Below are 25,473 nucleotides of genomic sequence, written 5' to 3' on the forward strand. Positions count from 1 at the left end.
GAAGCACCGTGTTGAGATGACAGAACGCAACAAGATAACATATTTGAACAAGGTTTTTGAACATTTCTAAAACCAAGCTATTTTATCAAACAAGTAACCTATACTTGATAAAGGAACAGGGCATCACTGGGAACTAGATATTTATTACTGACTTATCATTTCTATAAGGGTCCGACTGATAAAACAGGGCTGTAACAGTTTCACAGCCTCATTTATTTTGAGTAACACCTCGCTCTGGTGTTCCGGCTTTAATAATCCGGAGATTTTGTCAGTTTTAATGTACAGTTCAACAAAAAGCTGTTCAGATGTAATTTACTCGTGAGAAAGTCAGTAACGGTAAGTTGTGTCCGTGTGTTTGTGTCGTTATAGGGACAAACAAGATGACTTTCAGTTTGTTATCTATATAGTAGAAAACAAAAGGCTGGCTCACAGAAACATTCTCCAGACTTGGAGAAGAGACTATGATAACTATTACCTCAACAGCATTTAACACATTTCTGTTCGAGGCTCCAGTAAAACACTGAGCTGCACCGTGGTGGATGGTGGACTAATCGGCACCAGTGTCCCAATTCAATTCTCAACCCTCTGACACCTTGAACACTTTTTGGAACCTAAAAAAATGCATGTTCAAGAGTACCTGTCCATGGAAAAGAGGACCTCTGGTCACTTCCGAACGGTTCCAAATTTAGTTCACGAACTGGAATGTGAAATATGGCTGAACTAACAACAGAAGGTGTAGTGGCGCCACCTTAAGTTCTCTCTGTGAAATACAGCTGAATTACAGTTAATTAACAATTAACAGTTCCTACTAGTGCATGCATGTTTCAACATTAGGTGTCATTCAGTCAGTAAGCGCAAATGCATCTTCTAGGTCGGTCCGGTTGACGATCCTGCAAGAGTTCAAATTACCCTTAATCTAAGGCAGAACCAGAAACAGGACTCTGTACCTGCGCAGGGTACTGAGGTTGTCAGTGAGTGTTTTGACTCTCTTCAGCATACTGTCCAGCTTGTGTGGTTCCTCTTTCAGAAACTTCACAGCCTCTACCTCCACTCGCAGAACAGCCCGCATACGAGTCTGCAGTGCTGGAAACTCTCCTGATGCACACACACACATAGAAACAGCAGACCATAGCTGACAATGAGAAGGCTGTCATAAACACAGTATTTAAGAATTTGTTTCAATAAATCAAAAAGTAGTGGAAAGCAACACTTTTAACACTTTCATCCTATTTTCAATCTCTACCAAATATAAAAGTGCCTTAAAAAGATGCACCATCCCATGTCCTGTATATTGGTTTATTGGTATATTGTGCATATTGGTTTTCTGTTTCAGCTTACCATGTACAGTCATATATTTTAAATGCTGCTGTAATATAGGTGTATTGTGAGTCATGAACTTACTGTCTTTGTACAAAGAAAAATAATAATTCATTGTCCATATCCACTGACTAATAAAAGTTTGTATGAAACATTGTTATTCAAAAGCAGCATGCATAATCTTTTACCTTTGAGTCCTGCCAGGCTCTCCCCAACTTTCCTCAAGCTGACTGCTCCTTCCTCTACCTCCTTCAGAGTCACCACTCTTATAGTTTCACCTGAGGCTGTATCTTTCTTCAGAGACTCCACATAGTTCTCCAGATCCCTGTTCACACACAGTAGTAAATCAATTCTTGGGCACAATTTGTGCACATGAAGTGTTGTAATTAGTCATGTTTTACTCTAGGGGGCAGACAAACAATACATTTCAATATCAGAGTCGACTCACTATAAACATTTTATTAGAAACACTTGTCTATCAACACTGGCTAGTTTACCTCCATGTCTCATAGATCCTCTATTAAAATCCATAGTGATCAGATTCTGAAAAAAAAAACACCATTGAACCGATCTATTTGAGTGGTGGATGTTCTCATTTTTCTGGGTCCTTGAGGATATTAATATAACCCTAATTTTAACATCAGGAGGTGGGAAAAACCCAGCAGAAAGCATTTTGTTCGGTTAGCCCTTTTTCCCACAGTTTCTCCAAAGTTTTGAGCTGAAAATTTTGTACAAACACACACATAAACACTAGACATTTCAGCAAACAAATAAATCAAGTAGTTACCCTGACACTCATGTAATGCTAACAGTTTTTTCTTTTCCTGGTCAACACATGCAGCAATACCACAATTATCCACTACCCTCCTGAATTCAGTTCCCTATAATAGTGCACAGTAAAGTGAGTAAGGTCGTTTATAAAATGCCTCCGATTATGGATTATGAAAACACGCTTAGGGCTAGCAGTGCCAGAACCAATAGGGATTCCACTGCAGCCTCTACAGATCTGAAGAAAAAGCCTAAATATGAGTGCCTATTATTGCAATCTGAGCGATTTTCAAACGTACTAAAATCACCCTAAAGAGGAGGTTCTAAACAGAACAAACCTTGATATAAAATGGCCTATGAAAAACTACTAACAGGCACAGACAGGAAAACACTGGTAGAATGTTACTGAAAAATCCCTTCCACACCCACACACACATACACAGGCTCACACAACCTGACACTAGAGTTCTATATGAGAGTCAAATGTCTCTTTGAGATGCCTGCAAAAGCACTCTGCACAGCTGCAACATTCACGCTCAATTTAATACAGTCTCATCTTCACACATGCTCTCATACATATATACCTGTCCAAACCAAGAGGGTTCTGACAGGGGATCACACGCACTTGTCTCTTTTTAGTGAATTGTGTCCTTGAGCATGAAAACAATCACTTTTTTATCTTTAAATGTAATAGTTTTAGAGTCAGGTTTCATTCTTGAATTTCAAATTTAGGAAGAGACAAGGGCAAAATGTATGTTCCATGAGGGGCTTTGCATCTAAAAATGCATTCTTATATTTTCTTACTGTGTGTTAAGACAGCTGGTACTTTGAAAAAAGAACAAAATACAAAGCGTACATTAAGTTATTACATTTGAAAATACTGCTGTTAAAGTGTTTAGCTATAAATGTACACTGTATGTCCAAGGTTTGAAGATACTCCTCATAATTAATGAATTCTGCTACTTTATGTTGCACCCATTGAGGATATTCAGTTGTGCTTGTAAAATTTATAGGAATGCTCTGAATTAGCTGCATATAAAACTAAGGTCATAATGTAAAGAGTAATATAGAGGGGCATAGAGCCCACATCAATGACATGTGCAGCAGAAGCTTCATACAACACCACCCTTTATTATAGAAATAATACTGGATGAGCAGGTGAATTAACGAAATCATTCATTGTCTGAAACTGCTTATTCAGTTCAGGGTCGCAGTGGGTCCGGAGCCTACCCAGAATAATTGGAGGCAAGGCTGGAACACACCCTAAAGGGGGCGCCAGTCCTTTGCAGGGTGACACACACACACACACACACACACACATACTCACATACACTCACACACTCATGCCTATGGACATTTTTGAGTCGCCAATCCATCTACTAACGAGTGTTTTTGGACTGTGGGAGGAAACCGGGATACCCGGAAGAAACCCACGCGGACACGGGAAGAACACACCAAACTCCTCACAGACCCAGAGCAGGAACCAGGATTTCTTCATTTCACTTCTGCATATTTTGCACTGGCATCTTGCAGTTCATCTCTGCTATCTCTGTTACATCATTAGGTTTGTACGTATTTTTATGTTGAGTTGAAATGTATATGGGCGGCACGGTGGCGCAGCACGTAGTGTCGCAGTCACACAGCTCCAGGGGCCTGGAGGTTGTGGGTTCGATTCCCGCTCCGCGTGACTGTCTGTGAGGAGTTGGTGTGTTCTCCCCATGTCCGCGTGGGTTTCCTCTGAGTGCTCCGGTTTCCTCCCACAGTCCAAAAACACCCATTGCAGGTGGATTGGCAACACAAAAGTGTCTGTAGGTCTGAGTGAATGTGTGTGTGTCTGTGTTACCCTGTGAAGGACTGGCGCCCCCTCCAGGGTGTATTCCCGCCTTGTGCTTATCCTAAATTGGATAAGCGGTTACAGATAATGAATTAATGAAATGTATATTTTATATTTATTTTTCTATATTTTTATTATGTATATTTACTTAGCTATGTTTATTACATATTCTATCTGTATTTAATAATTTCATTTAAGTGGACATTTATCAAAGCATTATATATATATGGCAAATAATCTTTGATTTGTTTTGGGTTGACTACTCTTCAACCCAGCACATGTGGCAGTCTATTTAAAGGCCAAAGTCACTGATCGGCCATGGTCAAGGCAGCAAGGAAAACAAAGTCTTAAATCTAAGGCATGCCTTCTAAACTTAAATACTCTGTGGTAGACACAAGCTGATTTTTATCTGTGGTGGTGTTCATGACTGGCTGCAGATATGCTAACCAGTGTGGTGAGACCTGTGGGAAAAATTGTGACCGAGACACTTTGCGCCTGTACTTTAAAATTAAAAGGCTCCTTCTCTTATTTAGCCCAGCATAGGAAGAACATTGAGAATGTGCTGATTTTATGAGAATGTTTTTAACTGCTCTCCGAATATCCTCTGTGATAGAGAATTTAATTATAGTTCAGACATGTTCATAAACTTCAAAATGTTTAAAAGCAAAATAACAGCTCACAAAATGTCCAACTGAACACTAAATGCCAAACCCTGTTATTTTGCTAATAGATGATGGCTCTGTGTATGAGTGTGTGTGTGAGAGAGAGAGAGAGTGTGTGGAGGGCGCGGTGTCTTACTGTAATTGTGAGAGTACTCTCTCCTCCATACAGAGATATTTGCTTCTCTCTTCCTCTACTAGCACTTTTTGTCTGTGGATAGGGTCCTCCTGCCGCCTCAAAGCTTCAAACAATCGCATGCTGATCTCCTGCTCTGTTTGCTTTATCTGAACACGCACACACTCCTGATTCTGCAGCTGCAACACACATTCATGAAAAAAATACAGAATAAAGATCAATTGAGTAAATACATGTGGCATGTGTCATCACAGTATACTAAGGCTTGTGACTTTTTTTAATACCTGGAGCTGTCTCATCTGCTGCAGCTGGACTCGGAGCTCTGAGACGTTTTTCCTGAACTGGAGGAGACTGACCTGAAGAGGGGCAGAGCTGATGGGTGGAGATGGTGCAGGGCTACTCTCAGGTTGGAGTGAAGTGCTTTTTGGAACAAGAACTGGAGAGCCTCCTGAACATACAAAACGAAAACAGCAAAAAAAATGTTTAACAATTTAGAGTGTAGAAAACATTAGGTAAAACTGACTAAAAACAGAATAAGAAAAACTTTAAAAATGTTTATGTTGAGAAAATTAAAGTTTTTCACTTTAAATGGTTTTAAAAAATTACACATTTGTTTCCAATAAAAGCATATGGAAAGTACATGTATTTTAAACACCATGGAATCTAAATATTTAATCAAAAATGGGTCAAAAATGACTGAAAGCTTGTAAAACAATATTCACAAACATACTAACATTTACAGTTGTGTTTAAGCAAATACATACATAAAAATCCAAATCCACAAATGGATCAGATGCAAATATAAAACCAAAAAAATAACAATAATATAAACTCACAAATGTGGAAAAATATTTTAATATATAGATAGAATTTTGAGATTTCAAGTGCACACAGCTCAACTGTTTGTGTGAACTTTTTCAGCTCTGGATTTCCAACCCTGTTTTGACACTTGAGCTGACAATCAGCATGCAACCCAGACTGTAACCAATCAGAACACTGCACACTGAGTTGCCAATCAGAAAGCGCAAAAAAAAAAATAAATAAAAAATAAAACCTAGCACCTTCTTTCCTGAGTGAATAGAAGCACTTAAGAAGACACCTTTAATATGGTCTAATTTTCCCATTCCACCTTAAATGATTCCTGCTCCAATGTTGATTGTGGCACCATTTAAGGAGGAATGGGAAAATTAGAACAAAATGCTTGGGAATAAGCTGGACAGTTTGTGATGTTAGGCAAAGTAAGGTTGATTTCTACAGTTGTTTCCCGACATAATGGCGTGGAGATGGCATTATGAATAAAAATGTTTACTCAACAAGATATCATTATTTAATGGTAAGGTCTCCCTTAAGATAATTTTAAAAAATAGAAAGCCCAAAACATGGCAAAGACCTGGTCAGCTTCTTTGGAATGGAATGACATATAATTTTCTGATATATATATAATTTTTAGTATGTCTACATCCCTAAATAAATAAATGAAAGCATGAATAAATGAACGAATGATTGCATACATTATTTAATGTAGGTTAATGGAGTGTGCTAACTCCTGTGTTAAGTATTTCTACAGTAGCTACAGTAGTCTGAGGAACATGAGCCCATCTCGGTTAAAATGTTTGAGTGGGTTCAGCTCTGGATCATGTTTCAGATTTTCATTACAAGTCAGGCCGAGTCATGTCATGTCATAAAGCAAAGAGTATGAGTTGGGTTTGGACTTCAGTTTCATGCCTGTTCAAACCTCTAAACATGAATGTTTCCAAGCCAGAACAGCACCACTTCAATTTCCCTAAAAATTTTTGTTCCTCAACCAAGGAAAAAAGCTACTTAGCATGATTCAGGATCAGAACACGGTGGCCCCTCAGTGAAGTCAGCTGAGTGCTCATGACTTGAAGCATTGCTTGTAGCAGCACATATTTCCGTGAGACAGAAAGTGTATCTGAGGGGGCATGCTGATGATTCGGTAACTTATATCATGTTTGGTTTGTAATGGCTGACAGAACACATAATACACTGCATTTCTGAATGGAGTGTACAAAAATCAAACAAGAACAAAAAAAAGAATGAAAATGCAGAAAACTGGACAAAAAAGAAAGAATGATATAAAAAGTATGATACCAAAATTAAAGAATACACAAAGTATTAGAGACAAAGAGAAACAAAAGTAGAAAGAAAGAAAGAAAGAAAGAAAGAAAGAAAGAAAGAAAGAAAGAAATGAAAAGAATGAAGTAAAGAAAAAAGGTAGATGGAAAATACAGGAACAGAAAAAAGCAATAAAAATTAAAAGAATGAAATGCTAAAAGAATAGAGATAAGCAGAGACAGAAAGAAAGACAGGGAGAGAATGAAAACAAAATTAAGAAAAACATAATGTAGCAAAATGCACTGAATGATAGCAAGAGTGAGAGAAAATCAAGAATAAACAGAGATAAAGAGACAACAATATAAAATAGAAAGAATTAAAGAAAAAAGAAACATAAAATGAAGATAAGAAAAAGGGTAGACAGAAAAGAAAGAAACTGAAAGAAAGCAAGGTAAGATTAAAAAACTTCCTAAAAGGAAACAAACAAGATAAGCAGAGAAAGAAAGAAAAGAAAAAAGACAGACAATGAAAGTACAATAAAAAAAGAGAGGAGTGTAGAGTGAATAAACAACAGAACAAAAGAGATGGATTTCTCACCTGCACTGGACATGCTGTGAACTGGTGACCCTGATGTTACTGAACGCTCACTGAAATAATAGAGATTCATTATATGTCTCTCTCACACACATGCACACACACACACACACACACACACACACACACACACACACACACACACACACAGCAGAACAGCATACCAACCATAAGATGAACACATTACTGTTAGTTAAATTAGCACAAGCTTTATAGCATACATACAGTCTTATGAATAACAAGTTAGAGTGAGTAGTTAATGCATGCTGACAGTTAGTGGTTATGTAATGTAATCCATTCACTCTGTTCTGAACGTAGTTCTCTAGAGGACAGGCTCTGGCTTGTACAAACCTAAAGTCAAAAAAGTTGAGACAGTATGTGAAATGAAGATAAACGCTGAAAGCAGTAATTCGTAAATCCACTGACACAAAATCAATGCTTCAACTTCTTTCTAAATATATAATTATTCTGAAACTGATGTCTGCAACACACTCCAAAAACATAGAATCATTGCTAAGGTTTGTGCCTTTAAAGGAGGAAGCAGAATGCAGGATCTATTTTGCCGTCTGGTGGTTTATTAACACAGAAGAGCACTTAAACTGAAACTCAGCCCTTTCAGATAAACAATAAACAGAACTCTGTGACACTTTCTCTGTCATTTAATATATTCCTCTCTCAACTCTCCTCAGCCCTTTATACCCATCAGCAGGACTTTGATAAATAGAGTGCCAGGGCCACTACTGAGTGAGCAGATTAATTTCCCCAGAGCCTCTCTCAGACTGTGTGGCTCAGGGCTTAGTTCCAATATAAGCATAGGCACCCCATAAGCAGGGTGAGGCTTTAGCAAGCCCCCTCCGTCTGGTCTCTGGGGCTCACGCCACAATGTTCCAAAACCAACTTATGTAAGTGTAGCCATCTTGCTTGTGCATAAAACTAGCCTCCAGGACTAGTCCTTTATGAACAAGGATGGCTTGAGGCACACCACTTTGCAGAACACACACGCATGAATAATCCAACAATTTAAGCACATGATGTGGTTGCAGTGATGATATAGGTGTTTCACCTTTATGGTGCATACTACGATTGGGCTGTATAACAGTAACAGCTGCACAGCTAAAAACATCAAACTTCGAATGCACATGTGTTATACACGTTAAAAAAAAAAAAAAAAAAAAAAAGAATGTTTAAGTAACAATAGAATTTACTAATCACTGCTTGCTGACTTTGCTTCATTAGCATTTCACATACTGTCCCGACTTCTTTGGACCTGGGGGTTTGCACAAGGTGCCCTGCTTACCTGGCCTGCTCTCTGCTGCTGCAGCCATTAGTGCTGGGACCCTTTAGCAGAGCATGCTGCACGAGGCCAGTCAAACTGGCCAGTTGCTCCTCCATAGCCTTCATTCTCTCTCTGCACAAAGACACCAAACACATGCTCTCACTAATCTAACTGCTTTGCGTTCTAGGGCCTGACCCACATTAATGTTTTAATGATAAACTAATGTAACAGTTAAACTGAATCAATAGAAATTATAAATCAGATTTAGGGCTTAATTTCTCAGCTTATTCAATGCGGACAAATATCAACTAAAAATGTTAAAATTTCAGTTCGATTTTTTTTTATTATACCCTGAATTATTACATATTTTAAGAAGGTGGACATTTTGCCCAATAAGCTAACCAGAAGCCAAAAAAAAAACATGCTAGATTTCTAGGTGGAAAAAAAACACAGGTCATGGGATTAAATTTTCTTTGAAAATTCCTGGGGAAAAAATGCAGACTGGTATTTGCACTCAGTTCAACTGACTGCACCCCAGATTCACGGGGGCACTGAAGTCTTTGGGCCCATGCTTTAACTAATAGTGGAAAGAACAGCGCTGAGAGTAAAAGGATGAGATTCATAAAAGGTCTTTTATGACTGGACTTTGCACTTTTCAGCTCTATCAGTGTTGAACAAAACAAGAATTATTAGCATCTTGGTTTAAAACATACTTTTATACAATGATTAGTTTCTATATATGTTCATAAAAATAACTTGTTTTGCTTCACGTAATGTCAATTGTCCCATGTTTTTTAACTTTGCATCTTGTTGCTTTGTAGGCATATTTATACCCAAAGGTGTAGGCAGAATCAAATCCAAAATTTCTAATGATATCAAGTTATTAATATAGATATTGTAACCTATTTGATTAAGCATTAAATGTCTGAATGTTGCTAAGAGCATTTGATGGCATAAAGCCATTATTAATTTATGGATCTTGGATTATTTATTGGATTATTATCCAGTTCATCTAAAAATACATCAGAAATGTATTTCTTACTAATAATGTAAAGTCAGGAGAAAAAAGAACAATATTCATTCATTCATTCATTCATTATCTGTAACTGCTTATCCAGTTCAGGGTCGCAGTGGGTCCAGAGCCTACCTGGAATTATTGAGCGCAAGGCGGGAATACACCCTGGAAGGGGCGCCAGTCCTTCACAGGGCAACACAGACACACACACACATCACTCTCACACTCACACCTACGGACAATTTTGAGACGCCAATCCACCTACCAATGTGTGTTTTTGGACTGTAGGAGGAAGAACAATATTTATTGTTATATTTATAGAAGTACAAAAGTAAAATCATAAAATAACAAAATCTGTTGTATGTATTTATTTTTTAATTATATGTAGAAATCTTTAGGACTGCGACATTAGCTGATATTAATGTACACATAATGCAATGATTTAAAGTCGACAGCTAATTGATTTCTTTGTTGTAACAATGCTTTTTGGCAATAAATTTTATACCGCTGGAAAGCCTGTTAATTTCCCTTTTAAATGATGCCAAATTTGTAAGGAACATGCATTTGTGGTGCTGCCAATCAGGTGCCTGGAAAAACAAGGCTTGTCGTTGAAGATTCTGCAACCAGTGGCAATCCCATATCTCCACAGTTTGGGACAGAACTCTATCCTCCAAGATCACAACACTCGCCCCACAGAGCGGGGTTTATCAGAGACTACCTCCAGAATTTGGCAGTGGAGAGGATGGAATGGTCTTCCAGCAGTCCTGACCTCAACCCTATTGAACAATTGTGGGATGAGCTTGGGCGTGCTGTTCTTGCCAGAGTGACCAACCCAACCACGTTGCCATCCCACATAAGTGTGTGACCAGCATGAGGAGGAGATGCCAGGCTGTTGTGGCTGTGTATGGTTCTTCCACACGCTACTGAGTCTTCTGTTTGTTAAATTAAATAATTGTTAAATTGCCAATATTTATTATTTCTTCAAACTTCAATCGCCCAGTCACCAAACGAGTCAATGGCAGAATAAGCTGTTTGGCATTGGCAGAGAGGATTTGGTCAAATTTTTCATGGTCGCAACCCACATACACATCTCTAATGTTCGTCCCACAAATGCATGTTCCTTACAAATGTGGCACCATTTAAAAGGGAAATTAACAGGCTTTCCAATGGTATATGAATCTACTAAACACTAATTTACTTACATTTTGTGCTAAGTTTACAAAAAAAAACACCACATGTTTAATCATGGCCATAATTTTCAGGGTCTACATAAAGACAAACAATTCTCTGGGGAATGAATAAAACGAATTATATATATATATATATAATCCATATATATATATATCCATTTAAATAAAGGGTAAATAACTTCACTCATAACATCACTGTATTCTGGTTGTACTTATATATGGCAAAGCATCTCAGTTTTATTTTAAATGAGGTTTTACATTGGTGGGGCCTTGATTATAGCTTGTAACTTATTGGGGAAAAACATGCAGTGATACTAGTGACTCCACAAAGTTAGATTAAAATGTATTCTTGCATAAACTTTTTCTCATGTTAATCCAAACTGCAGTATCTCAAAGGCAGGAGGGATCATGTTAAGACTCAATCAACAAACTGTGTCTATTCAATGGAAAATATCCTCGAAATCAAAGTGGGCCAACTTGCCAGTAGCAATCCAGCATGTGCCCTTTTGTATGAAATAAGCAAGAGCAAAGGCTAATCAGCTGTCGACCAGTGTTTCACGGTTGTGAGTGTGGAATTTTTTTCAGCTTCTGTTATAGGCTCAAGTGGGACTAAGCCTGTTGAGCATCTCAGCAGACCACATGTAATTCTCTTTTCTATCAAAGCTCCTTTGAACAGTTAGGCCGCCAGCTTTAGGTGCCTCCAGTTGTCCTACAATTATATGTATCTGGTGGTTATATCATTAAAGCCATCTATCTGAGTTTGTTTTTCTTTTCTGTTTGTTGTCTTTACATTACCAGCTGACACAAGACTTCTCTGCCAAAAATATTTTAGGCCTCTGAAGTGTGTTATGCCTCAGAATGCAAAATTCATAAAATTCTATGTATTGTTAGTTCAGAGAACACTGTTAGAAACCCGTCCTAGATGAGCTGCATGATTCGTTTCATAATCTCTATATGAGTTTCAGCAATCCATATGTAGCCACATCTATCATACCACAACAACTGAATAATTATTATTTGTTGAATATTACAATTATTGATACAAATTATGTTACAAAATGTGTGCAGTTTAAAAGTTTATATCATAATGATGTTTGTTTACGTCTTTTGTTTCAGTGTTTAATATGTCATTGTAGATGTTGAGGGATCCAGAGCTAAAATGTAACAGCATTTTAATTAGTGCTTACAAAGTTCCTTCAGAGTAATCTTTTCTGCTATGTTCTGCTACTCTTGATCCATTCATTGTCTGTAACCGTTTATCCAATTCAGGGTCGCGGAGGGTCCGAAGCCTACCCGAAATCACTATGCGTAAGGCGGGAACACACCCGGGAGGGGGATCCAGTCCTTCACAGGCCAACACACACACACCCACACCTATTGACACTTTTGAGCCAAAACACCTGCAACCGTGTTTTAGGACCGTGGGAGGAAACCCATGCAGACATGGGGAAAACACCACTCTTGACACAATTAATGCCCAATATATTAGATGACGTTTAAGTTTGGACTCCTATAAACCACCTATGATTTTTTCAGATCTGAAGCTTATGTTTACATGTTTCTGCTCAATATTTATTTATACTTAGTTTTTAATTTTCATAACTGTAAATCTGCTCTGCAAACCACAAGATGCTGGGTTCCTTTTTGTAGTCTTTGTTCTTCTGTGTTTGTTGTTCCTTGCCTTGGAAAGTTGCTTAGTGACGGTGTCCATTATAAACAATTATGGGTCCTGTCTAACTCGTCATACCCGTTGACTGTGAAAGCTATTCAAATTTACACTGATATTCATTCCCAGCTCTGAGTCTCGCAAAAACAGCCAAAAACAAAGATGTTACTGGAACTGGGAAACAGACAAAATGCTGTCACAAGGTACATACACACATTGGATGCTGTTAGAAATGTTGGTATATGTGGATGCAGTGGAACAACATGTTAAATTATGCAGTGGATTCAGGATTAGTATGCATAAAGCTGGCAATATACTTCAAATATTGAAAGAACTACACTCACCAGACACTTACATTTTCTCTACACTCACTGTCCATTCTCTCAGTTCCACTGACCATACAAGAGCCCTCTGTAGTTCTACAATTACAGACTGTAATCCATCTGTCACTGGGAGTACTTTTTTTGCCCCTTTCAGCCTGCTGCTCAACACTCAGGACCCCCACAGGGTGTCGTGACACTGATGTACTGGTGACGTGTTAGTGTGTGTTGTGCTGGTATAAGTGGATCAGACACAACAGTGTCTTTAACGGAGTGGACAGAGTGTGTTTAAAAACTCCAGCAGCAACTGCTGTGCCTGATCCACGTGTATCAGCACAACACCCAATAACACACAGAATAATAATAATAGCAGAACTGAGAATGATCCATCATCCAAAACTTACCTGCACTGTGGGGATCCTGAACATTGAAGAACAGAAAGAAAGGGGGCAAACAATGTATGCAGACCAACAGGTGGACTACTATGGTGTCAAAATAGGATCTAAAGTTCTGAGAACCAAAAAACAGAACCCATAACAAATAAATGTCATTTTATAATTGAGAAAACTCTCATTAAAATTGAGAGGTTGGTAAACAGAATATTTCTGTATATAATCGTCTATTTTGAGTTTAATACTTTTGAAGAATCCATTTTTGCTTTCGCTCCGCCTTTTCTCTGTTGCGCATCCAGAAATTTCTCGCTTTTCATTGGCTGCTGAAATTAAGCCCTGCCCACCCAGCCCATTCTGCACAACCCGTTACGTCAGCGAGAGCGAGCCAATTTTACCCTGATTGGATACTGACCGACCGGCAAACACAGGTAAGCCATATCAACTATTTTTAACAATTATGTCTTTTAGTAATGCACAGTTCATCATAGAGGCTTAGAGTCATTTTCCAATCAGGGTTATGGTGAACAGAATGGGCTGGGTGGGCGGGGCTTAACTTCAGCAGCCAATGACTGTCTAGATCCCGACACCATCAAAAGTCAAAAGCGAGAAACTTTAGGAGGCAAAAGAAACTGGGAGAAGCGCAAGTGAGAAAAAGCGAAATGAAAGCAAAACATATACTTCAAGAATATTATACTCAAATCAGACGATTATATACAGAAATATTCTGTTTACAAACCTGTTTTTATAACTTTCAATATTAATGAGAGTCTTCTCAATTTCAAAATGTAATTAATTGGTTATGGATTGTGTTTAGAACCTAGTTTGATGCCATAGACTACAGTCTGCAACTGTAGAACTACAATGTGCTGTTGTATGGTAAGTAGAGCTGATGAAATGGAACACAAATGTAAAAACACGGTAGGTGTACCTAATAAAGTGATTGGTGAATGTAAACAAATACGGACATGCTGTTATAAAGAGAACTCAGTGCACATCTCAGCATTGCTAGAGTCCCAACGCAAAGATTATGAGCTCTGTTCAGCAATTAGCTTATAAAAACTTTTTTTCTTTGACGTACTATACTGCCAGTTTAAGTGCGTGTGTATAGGATGCAGAGTTAGTGATGACCACTCCTTCACAGCCTCTAATTATTTCCAAAAGCAGACTCACCGTGTCTGAGGATCAGCAGACTGGACCAGAGGACTGTGTCCCTGAATTTCAGGGGTCAAAGGGGACACCATTGTGCCCCTACCCTTCACCACCATATCCATGGGGATGGGTGCATCCTTCCTGAAGGACTGTCTCACAGGGGAAGACCTTTCCAGGCCACTGTTGACTTGTGTTTGCCCGGGGTGGATATCCATCACTCTTAATTCGCCCATCCTGTGTGGTGAAGGTGGTGGAGTCTTGGAGCCCAGCGTGGGCAGCTGACTGTCTGTGTACTTCCTGCTCTTCTGCCGAAAGAGTGAGTGATGCTCCACCTGCTCTATGGGGGTCCCTGGGGGGCCGTAGGGGCGGATGGGGCCACGGTGGTATGCATGGTCCACGATGTCCGGATGCTGGAGCATGTATGGGTCAGCATACAGACCCTCACTGCGGGCCGGTAGTGACATGGTTTTGCCAGCTATATCTTCATCTGGCTTTACATCCCGCCTCTCCAGGATGGCACTGGGGCAGGGTGATGCAGAGCGAGTGGGTGTGGCTAGCGCATGCCCCGCCCTCTCCCGGGGCATGGTGGTGGTAGCTCCGCCAGGAGGACGAGGACCGAAGGGGATGCGTGAAGGTGATGGAGGCATAGCATGAGGTGTTTGGGGCGACATGGGACCCTGCATAGTGTGGGGAGATGGGGGTCCCAGTGAGTGCTGCCGCATCAGCGGTGGGCCTGCATACATCACTTCTCTGTGCATCTAATGGGGAAGAAAAGACAGAAGGGGCAATGTTTTAAAAGACAAGAAAAATAATATTTGTTTTGTCTGTGAGGAGCTTGGTGTTTTCTCCCTGTGTCTGTATGGGTCTCCTCCGGGTGCTTTAATTTCAAAAGACACATGTTGGAAGGTGATTTGATTATTAAGAGCACAAAAACACAAAATTAACATGTACAGGAACACCCCCTTGTGCATTATGCTGCAACCCAGGCTGTAGTTAGCCCAGCTGCGGCTGTTCTAACTTAAAGGTTGAATTACAGTTCTTATTTTACCCCTGCTCCTTGTTTCCGAGTGTCATCCTTGGAATGTTTTTGCTGTAGTGTCTCTTATAACAGTGCACCCCTCTTGCAGTAATTTCAGGCTTCCATGACGAAATGCGTCCTCTATTGATCAGCCTTGTCTGCATATTAAACATGGTCATACAACATCTGAAACCAACTAAACAAGCCTGCTTGACAGTACTGAACATGTTATGAGGAAGGTGAAATTATGAATAATTAGGTACGCAGTTTATATAAACTATATCTACCTCAGTACTCCACAGAAAAAAAAAATACATTTCCAAAGAAATAAATTTATTTAATAAATTTATCAGACCCCTTGCACACCTCAAATTTACACTTTCTGGTATTCAACACATCCTCTGATCCAGAACAATTTACAGTTTTGATTATTTTACAGAGGGAAGGGCATGCAGCATCAGGAGGCTTTTCCAAGACTGGAAACTGAGAACATTTAGAGGATATTATGCAAAAGTATTTATTTTGTCAGAACTTTGTAAAAAGTGTCTATGTACTGTAGGCAGAAATTATCAACAACATTTGACAGTGTTGTATCAGAGATAAAATAACCACTTCCATATACAGGAGTTTTCAGCCATATATTTTAGTTAAGCACATATTCTGTTAAATAGTTGGAAGTTTATCGTGGGATTTGCTGGTGAGAAAGGTACAGCAGTGTTTGTGCACTTCATTCTCCACCTCTTATGTCAACAAGATCCCTCAGAGAATTTTCTGTGGTCATAAGTTGGACTGTAGGTAAATAAACTGGAAATGTCTGCAGATGGTGTACAGCAGTGTTTCTCAAACAGTGGTATGTGAAATATCCTGAAGCCAGATGACATCTGAAAATGTACTACATTCACTGAAAATAAGAATTATTAATTAATTATTAAACATCAAAAGATTAAATTACCCAATCCGTTTTAGACTTTTCATAACGATGTTTAATTCAAATTAATTTGTGTTTTGTATTAAAAAAATTTCATGTGGGCAAATATCTGAACCACGACTAGGTACCATAACAAAACAGATCTGCGTATAAAGCTGACTGGTCTACATAAAAATAGTTTAAGTATACTAAATAAATGAACAGAAAACAAAACTGTGTGTTTCTGTAATATAACTTGTAGTTGGTACTTGAAGGTTTTTGTATGATAATGGGTGGTACTTGATTTAAACATTTGGATAATCACTGGTGTAGAGGAATGGGTAGAATAGCCCAGATCAGTGGTTTATGGACATGTACAAAATTATAATCTTTTGGCCAAAAACTTTGTGACACACTATACGGGTTAGATTCATAACACCTGCAGTCTACAAAGCGGCACACACAAATTGGCAAGCATTGCCAGACCACCAATGAAGATTCTCAGACTACATGAATCACACTAATGCACCTCAGATGGATTCTGCCTGCCAGAAAAAAATGTGTGAGCGCCTTAAGGTCTGCCCAATTTATCTATTGCCTGATCAAATCTGCATATATCAAGGTGCTATACGTTTTTCATCAATAATAAAATGAAAAATGAAAGTAAGCTCTCAAAACTGTTTTTAAGCTTCTGAATTGTACTCCTTCATGGGTTTCCTCTAGATGCTCTGGTTTCCTCCCACAGTCCAAATAAACAGGTGGTAGGAGAACTGGCTACTCAAATGTGATCATAGATATGAGTGTGTGAGTGAATGTTAGAGTGTGTATCGCCCTGAAAAGACTGACGCCCATTCTGGGTACGCTCTAGACCCACTGTGACAATGAACTGAACAAGTTGTTACAGACAGCGAATGAATGAATTGTAATTATTGGTAGTTCCAGGCACTACCTAAGCCTCTGTGAATCACAGAGTACTACCAATACTAGGAGGCGAAAACTAACTCCACTTTGTTACCAAAGAGAAGACCTAAACACAATTCAAGAGGTTATCTCCTCCTATACCCTCAATTTTTATTTATATTTAAGTTAAAAATCTCTATTAGATTTTAATGGTTGTAAGCTGCATCATTGCATTTTATAGTGAAAAATTAACCACTGACCAACACACAGGCTATAGCCATAAAGGTTGAACTTTTCACATACAAAGTCTTTAGAAGCTCTGGAGAATTATGTCTGAAGGTTTTCTGAAGTGGTCCTTTTACACATGTAGTTCACAGCAGGAGATTTTCTATGTCAGATGTGTTCTCACAGTTGGAAATATTATGTGTGCTTCAGGTATGGGGCAGCATCTGTGCAGAACTTGCAGGAGATACAACAGGATTCTCCGGAACATTAGCAACTCTATTCACATATGTGCTCATTCACACTTTCCCCAGACACGAGCAGGATAAAGACAGAGAAAAATGTTGGGGACAGTTGTGTTCACATATAAAGCCACTTCAGGTAAAGTCATTCCGATATGTGAACAGACCATGAAATATCAAGTAAGACAAATTAAATCAAACATACCATGCACCAATTTTTGCTTCTTGACAACAAAAGTAAAAATCAGGTTTAACCTAGTATAAAGATATTTACATGTAGACAACAAGCTGCTACTTCTGTGTGCAAGACATACACTAACTCTAATTCCCAGAATTACAATTCCTGAGAAATCACATGGATACGAGTGACAGTCACTCTACAAACCAAGGTCCACAGTGCCACTCTTGTTCCCTGGAAGTCTAATCATATTCACCTGAAATCAGACTGTTTAATCTGTGTGTTTGGACTCACTACTTGAAGTATCTTTATTTGCACTCTGTTGTGTACTGAGTGGTTTCCTTTTCTGCTATTTGTGTTTTGTTCTTATGTATTCTGGTTGTATTCCTATAGGCTTTTTACTTGTTTACCAAATGCTAGAAATTGGCATGAATTAAAAAAAGTCTACTCAAGTACTTTAATATTTAGTAAAATAACTATTAGTTTAATATTATAACACTGTTGGTCCCAAAGTGGGTGACATACCCCCTGGGAAGTGTGCAGAGATATTGCGTTAGGGCGCAGCAAGGCAAATTAATAAGACACGTAATGCATGTCACTTCTAATAATTACCTTGTCGCAAAAAAAGATTGGAAATCCCTGGTATAACCATTTTTGTGCTCCTTTAATAGCACTATAAACCTACCCTCCTTCCGAAGTTACATAGTGCAGTTTCAGCATTCCTGAGCCTGCAATGAAAGAGGCTCTGTTCTCACTATTAGAAATCAGTGGAACATCACAATGATTCTGAAGCTGTAACTTTAATGCAAATATAATACACACTGTTTATTTAAATACAATAGAAGCAATTGTGCATTGTGTCATACATTCAAAACCATTTCCCTCTGATTATGGTAATGGAATTTAGCTTTTGGCAAGTTGGTGGCCATGAATTTTACTATAGCCATGCTTGCTACACAGTCCCCTAAAATCTACAATTCCCCTGATCCTACAATGAGAGTCCACCATCTTTCATCAAATACAATCAAGTAGACATTTACTTGGCTTATGTGTATCTATAAGCTAACTGGACAGAAAGTCTCGGACTTGTAGAAATAGGAAATATTTACTTTTGTAGAACACCTGAGGACAGAATTTTAACAATACAACTCCTTCCTGTCAGCTCAGCAATGAGGAGCAACAGGAATAACCATGTCGCCAATGGAGCAGAATCTATAAATACAGCACACTGAAACTGGCCTTGGGTGAAACTTGGAGTGAGTATCTCAATTCTGGTATTTGAAGAGTGTGAAGTGATATAACTACCTATCTTTCTTGTGGAGCTGCTTTGAACATGTCCATCAGCTATGCATGTGTTGTCAATTGCTTGGAAACAGACAGCAGACAGACAGAGGTTTTAAGTATTAAAATGTTTTTGCAAGTTTTACCTAAAACGTTTTAGATTATTTCATATTTCATCACATACTTCAAAGCTTGGGAACCCACAAGATTTACAAAGACCAGCATGATTTGGGTGGTGGATCATTCTCAGCGTTGCTGTGACACAGCCGATTAGTGTATTAGTGTGTCTTGCGCTGGTATGAGTGGATCAGACACAGCAGTGCTGCTGGGGTTTCTAAACACTGTGCCAACTCGCTGCCCACTCTGTCAAACACACCTATGATGTTGGTCCACCTTGTAGATTTAAAGTCAGAGACAGTAACTCATCTGTTGCTGAACACATCAGTAAACAGAACAATGTCCACAGGGAATTATTATTGGACAGCAGAAGGGAGACAAAGGGGTTAAAAACTCCAGCGGCACTGCTGTGTCTGATCCATTTGTGCCAACTACTCTCTAACACATTCATCTATAATAAACAGACATCCATTCAGATAAAGACACTGAGGTACCTTTGATCTGACTCCGAAGCCCAGTTAAAGATGAGCAGGTTTGATTATGTGTCCAAAAACAGACATCCTTCACGTTCAGTCAAACTGGCCAATATTGACCAAAGACTTGCTAGACTGCTGAAAAAGAAAGTTGTTTAAAAATGTAAAAAAGTTCTAGTCGAAACTTAACCACTGGACTCCTAGTCCTAATATTTGCTGCAATACAGGATGGTCCATTGTACTTTGGCGTCCAACTACAAGGTGCACATTGTCCATGCAATCCACATGCAATCCATGCCAGAAGTAGTTGTGAAGCACCACCAAGGAATAGACGGACTAAACACCAAAGCAAAACAACCAACCAAAACACCTCCTTTTGACAAAAAAAGTTGTTTTTGTGTCGGCTTCTTATTGAAAGCTTTTCGTGTTGTCGTCTGAAAGGTCAGGCAGACGATAACTCATTGTATCTGTTCTCTCTTCTCTCGTCCTCTTATATTCTGAGAATTATACACAGATGAGTCAGACACAGCACCACACCCAGCCCAGGTGAGAGCCAAGGGTTCAGACAGTTCAGTTCGAAATTCTAGCTTGCTTCAGGCTAAAGCAGTGTCTTGGCCTTTCAACCTGGTTAATCAATCGTAATTACCTTTTTAACATTGTTACTTCATTTTATTTCCTACAGCTTATTCTCTATAAAATATTTATTCACTGAATTATATTGTACTCAATTTACATTATGCTTTCAACATGCCCTTAAATGGCAAATAATTTTTAAAACGTACCTTATTACATATTTTTATTTTATTTATTATTATTATTATTTTACATACAAACACTTATGGTATAAAGTGAAAGCTTAAAAAGCTATGATTTAATTATGCACTTCCTAGAGTTATAATTATAACACCATTAAGAAACATAAAAGACGGTTTAAAAAAAAGTGCACTAGGAAGAGCACCTAGGAGAGATAATTCTTTACAATATTTGATGCTATAAAGACTTCATAAAGTGGATTGAGCATTGAGATCTTTCTCTGAAATCTCAGTAATAACTATTCTGTCATCATATCTATCTGAAGTACAAATAAAGTCATACTGAAAAACAAGGGCGTGTCAGCTAGGATAAGACAAACATGACAAAACAACAAAGATAAATCTACGCCCACAATTAAGAGCTCATGTGATTAAATATTGCAGACGCCCAGTGGAATATACCATAAACTACTGCAGGTACTAGCTGTCCAAGTGCTAGTGAAGGGAAGGGAATATGCTATGCAGATGTTAGAGGAAGCACTTACAACTGAAGAGCTTTCCCTTCAATCCCCATTAAAAGATACAACACTAAAAGACAAGCACCAGACAAAGCAGCCAACTAGACATAACTGGCTTATACATCTAAACAATCAAATGTGAAAATACACAAAGAGACTAAACATGGTTAAAATCCCTAAGCCACATGCCAAACGCTGGCTGGAGGAATTTAAAGCCTTCCAGCAATCAGATGTTAAGCAGTGAAACTGTCCTTTGAAGTAACGGAACACAATACATTTTTTCACGATTAGTTGGAGTAATGTTAATGATCCGGAACAACTCATGCAACATTAGCATCTGACATTACTAAAGTTCTATGGCTTAATAGCATTTAAAAAAAATCCTCAAAGTAATGGTCCAACATCCAGTGAAATGCCTTCTTAGAATAGTATGATCTGGTACTGCAGCAACAGGAGAAATTCTCTTCTAATTAATAGCACTGATTTCAGAGGAAATGTTGGGTGAGCAAGTCTCCACACTTTTGGTAAAGTGATGTTTATCTACGTTCTGCATGGATGCGGGGTTAAGAACTGTGTGTGTGTGTGTGTGTGTGTGTGTGTGTGTCTCTCTCTCTCTGGTTCATGGGTTGCAGCTGAAATCAAAGTGTAGAGTAGCTGCCGTATTGGATGCCTACTCATTACTCAAACAAAAAGAGTGATATTTATATTGTTTTATTGTTTCAGTCAACAATTTTTGTCTTCATTTATACTCTGAATAATTCAATAAATATAAGTATGGATCCCTGACACATTTATCCATGTCACATTTGTAAGGAGAGCTCTGTTCATCTGTGTCAGTAGAAGAGACTGGATTGCGTCCCATACTATCTACATAATACACATCACAGATAATAAATGTAATATTACAGACTCTAATTAGATGCAAATTTGACAGGGAAACTTGAACCTTATAGCTCAATAAAATAATTGTTGACATACAAATGCACTGCATGAGTGCACAAACTATTCTTTTATTACCAACTGTTCCCTATAGAGGGTGTAGGGAGACATTTGGGATTCAGCCTCGGCTTCGCTGTGGCATGAAACCCCCTTTCACTGATCATGCACATTTTCAAGGAGAACTGCTTTACTAAACTTTAAGCAAAACCAAAAGAATAATTTAGGTAGACAGTTGCAATAAAACATTATCCTTCAAAACTCTGTTACACTCTCAGAAGACAGTCGGATTCGATATTTTCTTTTGTTTTCAGGATGAAGAGAATGAGACTAAAAAAAAAGAAAATGTGGCTTGTGTCTGTAGTCTCTTACATAATAAAAAATCACACAAATGAAATAAGACAATTATGGAAGCTTGTATATGATGTGTGTATGAGTGTAGATGTTTTCCATTAAATCCTATTTGATGAAAATGTTCATGTGGCCAACCAATTTTAAGAGTCTTTTTCTCCTTGTGATGCTACACAGTGTGATTTTTCCCCCATCTGTCACCAATATGGCACACACAAAAATAAATAAATAAATAAATAAAATATCACGACTGCAACCCATGGATTCCAGCACTTAAAGTGATGGTTTACTGACCAGGTCAGTGTAAGTAAGTAAAGTAAGTAAATTTTAGTTTTATACCATATTTAAAATTTAAGTGCTTTACAAGAAGCAACAACTCCTCCGGGCACCACTTGCACAACACAAACAGATGTACATTAAAACAGACAATCCTTCAGTGAGGCCCTGGGGCTTCATTTTTTTTTACAAGAAAATTTACTACACATAGGGTTCTCAGTCATTTTATGATAATAAAAATTAGATGTAAAAGGTACCATTAAGAAGCTTTAATACACAATAATGAGTAAAGATCTGTGGATACTTCTCTGATTCAAAAATCAACTTGAATAACAGCAAGTGCTACCACAACTCCTAGTTGGTTCCAAACAGCAGGTTTTAGGAACTATTTTTTTTCCTTCTATCCTATTATGTGCTTTCCCAGACAATGCATAAAAAAACATTAGTACAAGCACACAGACTCACATAGACACACCAACTCACAAACACCCACACACAAACTGCCCATGTGTTTGAACAGGTGCAGGGCCAAATTGATTTGCTCATTAGTCCTGTCTGAAAGGAGGTGTTTGTTTGTCTATTTGTGTGTGTGTGTGTGTGTGTGTGTGTGTGCAGTGGGAATATATAACAATGTGGGGACCTACATTTCTTTACATGCTCACAATGTGGGGACCTCTTTGTGGGGATCATAGTTGAAATGTAAATCATTATATTTTATGGTGAAGAAATGGTTTAATGTCAGGTTAAGTTTAGGATAAATGTTAGGTTAGTAGTACTTATGGAAAAGTTACTTATAAATGTCCACAAAATGAATGGAAGTTTAAGTTATGTCCCCCAAATTCACAGATACATGATTGTGTGCATCTGTGCACCATTCCAGAGTCAGTCAGTCCAAAATAATAATAATTCTCCAAGAATTACTAGGAGTCTTAAATGTCAAGATGAAGGTATTTTATACACAGTATGTCTTGAGTTACATAATAATGTTAAAAAAAATGGTCTGCAATATTTTTTAATGTGAAGATGTGATCTACTGTTGATATAAAAACACACATTATACCATGTCATCACAATGCTGTACACCATTTTGTTCAAACCTGAAACACAAATTCAATATCTCCCTCCACACTGTGTAGTGTACAATGTAGGTCAGAATAATAATGTATTCTGCAGTAAAATAGTGCATTTATATTCTATATAAGCTTCAAATACCTCTAACATTCTGTGTACTGTTTCTGTGTAGTAGTTTTATAATGTGTTAAGTGCACTATGTAAGGGGTTTGGGGCTATTTCTAGATGTGAGAAGCTCCTCTCTTTTTGGTTCTGGTTGGATTGTTGCCAAGTATGCACTGTGTATTTTTTTTTAGCATACTGAACATTGACAACTGTATCTATACTACACACTCAAATTATTTTTAGAATTAGTATTAAAAAGGCAATGTTTGCTACTGCAGGGAACTATCATGTTTGTTCATGTACAGAAACTTTATCTCTTTTAATGCGGAAGGGTATGTTTGAGGGGAAAACTGACTGTTGTTTATACGTGGCTGAAGTTTAACTTGCGTTTTGCATGTGTTTACTTACATGCACTTAGTGGTCTCCCTAAATTAATGTGGTTTCCTAACTAAATAATCTGAAACAGGAACTATAAGTCATATTACTCACCTATGGAGCCAGAACAAAGCAATATCCTCATTTCTTTTCATGAATTTTAATGTTTGGGAGGCGTGTTCATATTTTATGGCATGAGCAGATAAAGGAAACCTAGCATGTCTGACTGAGCCACTTTGTTTTTTTTTTTCTATTTTACTTGGCATTTTATTAAAAAAACAACAAAAAAAAACAAACTGTTTTTTTATTACAGTATTGAACGTCACCTTTAAGTGCATAACCTGCATAATCCTATAATGTAATGTACTTCTCTTCTTTTATTGATGTCCAAACTTTAAACAGAATGTATAGTATTGTATGTAGAATGTATGTAATACTGCAAATATCCTCTCCAAAGCATGACAGGAGTGGAACATGTAACAAAATTGTGACCCAGAACCAATGACCCAACACCCCTTTAAATATCTAGCTCTCCCATTGGCTAAAGGAAGATAAAAAGAAAGTGGTCATCTGTTTCGAGTTTTACAGAGAGCTGATCTACAAACTTACCAACATATAAAACAGACACACATTCAAAACAGGAAAACCAACAACCACATGCAGCTGAAAGTTTTTTAATGCAAATGTTGGCTAGCTTCACAAGCATCAATGAAGTCTGTGTGTGCTTTTGTGTGTATTTAGCTGATTGTATGACATAATCTCAATATATCAAGCATGTCGTACCAAACAAACTTTTAGGAAAACATATATAGTCTCATCCTTAACCCAAATGTTGGCCCAGATATACTATACGGCCATAAGCTTGTGCTTTTGTCCAACTAATCTAGACGGTCCCATTTTTATTTCAAGCCTTCCTTTGGCTTTAAACTATGTGGCACAAACATCTGAAAACTAGCTGAAGTCACTAAACAGGGTCTACAAACATCTGTACATATGTGTGTTTGTACTAAAAAGTACAAAACAAAACAAACAAACAAACAAAAAACACCACATTCTTGAGGTTTGTGTATTCTTTTTTGTACATGGTTCTGTCAAAAATGACTGTATCAACTTTTCATAAAATATTTGTACATTACCTCATTAATTATTGCTGACCTCAAAATTTCCGCTTGTATTTATTGGTGTGTTTACATAAGAACATCACCAATATTTTAGCCAGATTTCTCTGGTCTCTCTGTTCTGGAGCTGTTAGGTCATTTAGTTTGAAAACAATGTTTTTACTTTATTCATGTTTTATTTATTTAGGATATTGTTCACTGCTCTTTAAATAAGTGTAATTTCATTTTTTATGCTATTATA

General features: G+C 37.9%; 1 protein-coding gene across 7 annotated transcripts in view; it reads right to left on the reverse strand.

The window, feature by feature from the left end:
- Nucleotides 1–25,473, reverse strand: part of si:ch211-285f17.1 (sickle tail protein homolog) — a 168,244-nt gene that overhangs the window by 20,251 nt on the left and 122,520 nt on the right. For 6 of the 7 annotated variants that reach the window (XM_066682499.1, XM_066682492.1, XM_066682493.1 and 3 more), the window contains 7 exons: nucleotides 14,414–15,150; nucleotides 8,682–8,792; nucleotides 7,388–7,437; nucleotides 4,999–5,162; nucleotides 4,718–4,893; nucleotides 1,506–1,642; nucleotides 948–1,095 (listed from right to left, as the gene is read on the reverse strand). In XM_066682499.1, the coding sequence (XP_066538596.1) occupies nucleotides 948–1,095; nucleotides 1,506–1,642; nucleotides 4,718–4,893; nucleotides 4,999–5,162; nucleotides 7,388–7,437; nucleotides 8,682–8,792; nucleotides 14,414–15,150 (1,523 nt within the window). The remainder of the gene's footprint in view (nucleotides 1–947; nucleotides 1,096–1,505; nucleotides 1,643–4,717; nucleotides 4,894–4,998; nucleotides 5,163–7,387; nucleotides 7,438–8,681; nucleotides 8,793–14,413; nucleotides 15,151–25,473) is intronic. The other variant, XM_066682494.1, reaches the window with a different exon arrangement.

This window comes from Hoplias malabaricus, chromosome 10 (assembly GCF_029633855.1).
Source record: "Hoplias malabaricus isolate fHopMal1 chromosome 10, fHopMal1.hap1, whole genome shotgun sequence".
Taxonomy (NCBI): Eukaryota; Metazoa; Chordata; class Actinopteri; order Characiformes; family Erythrinidae; genus Hoplias; species Hoplias malabaricus.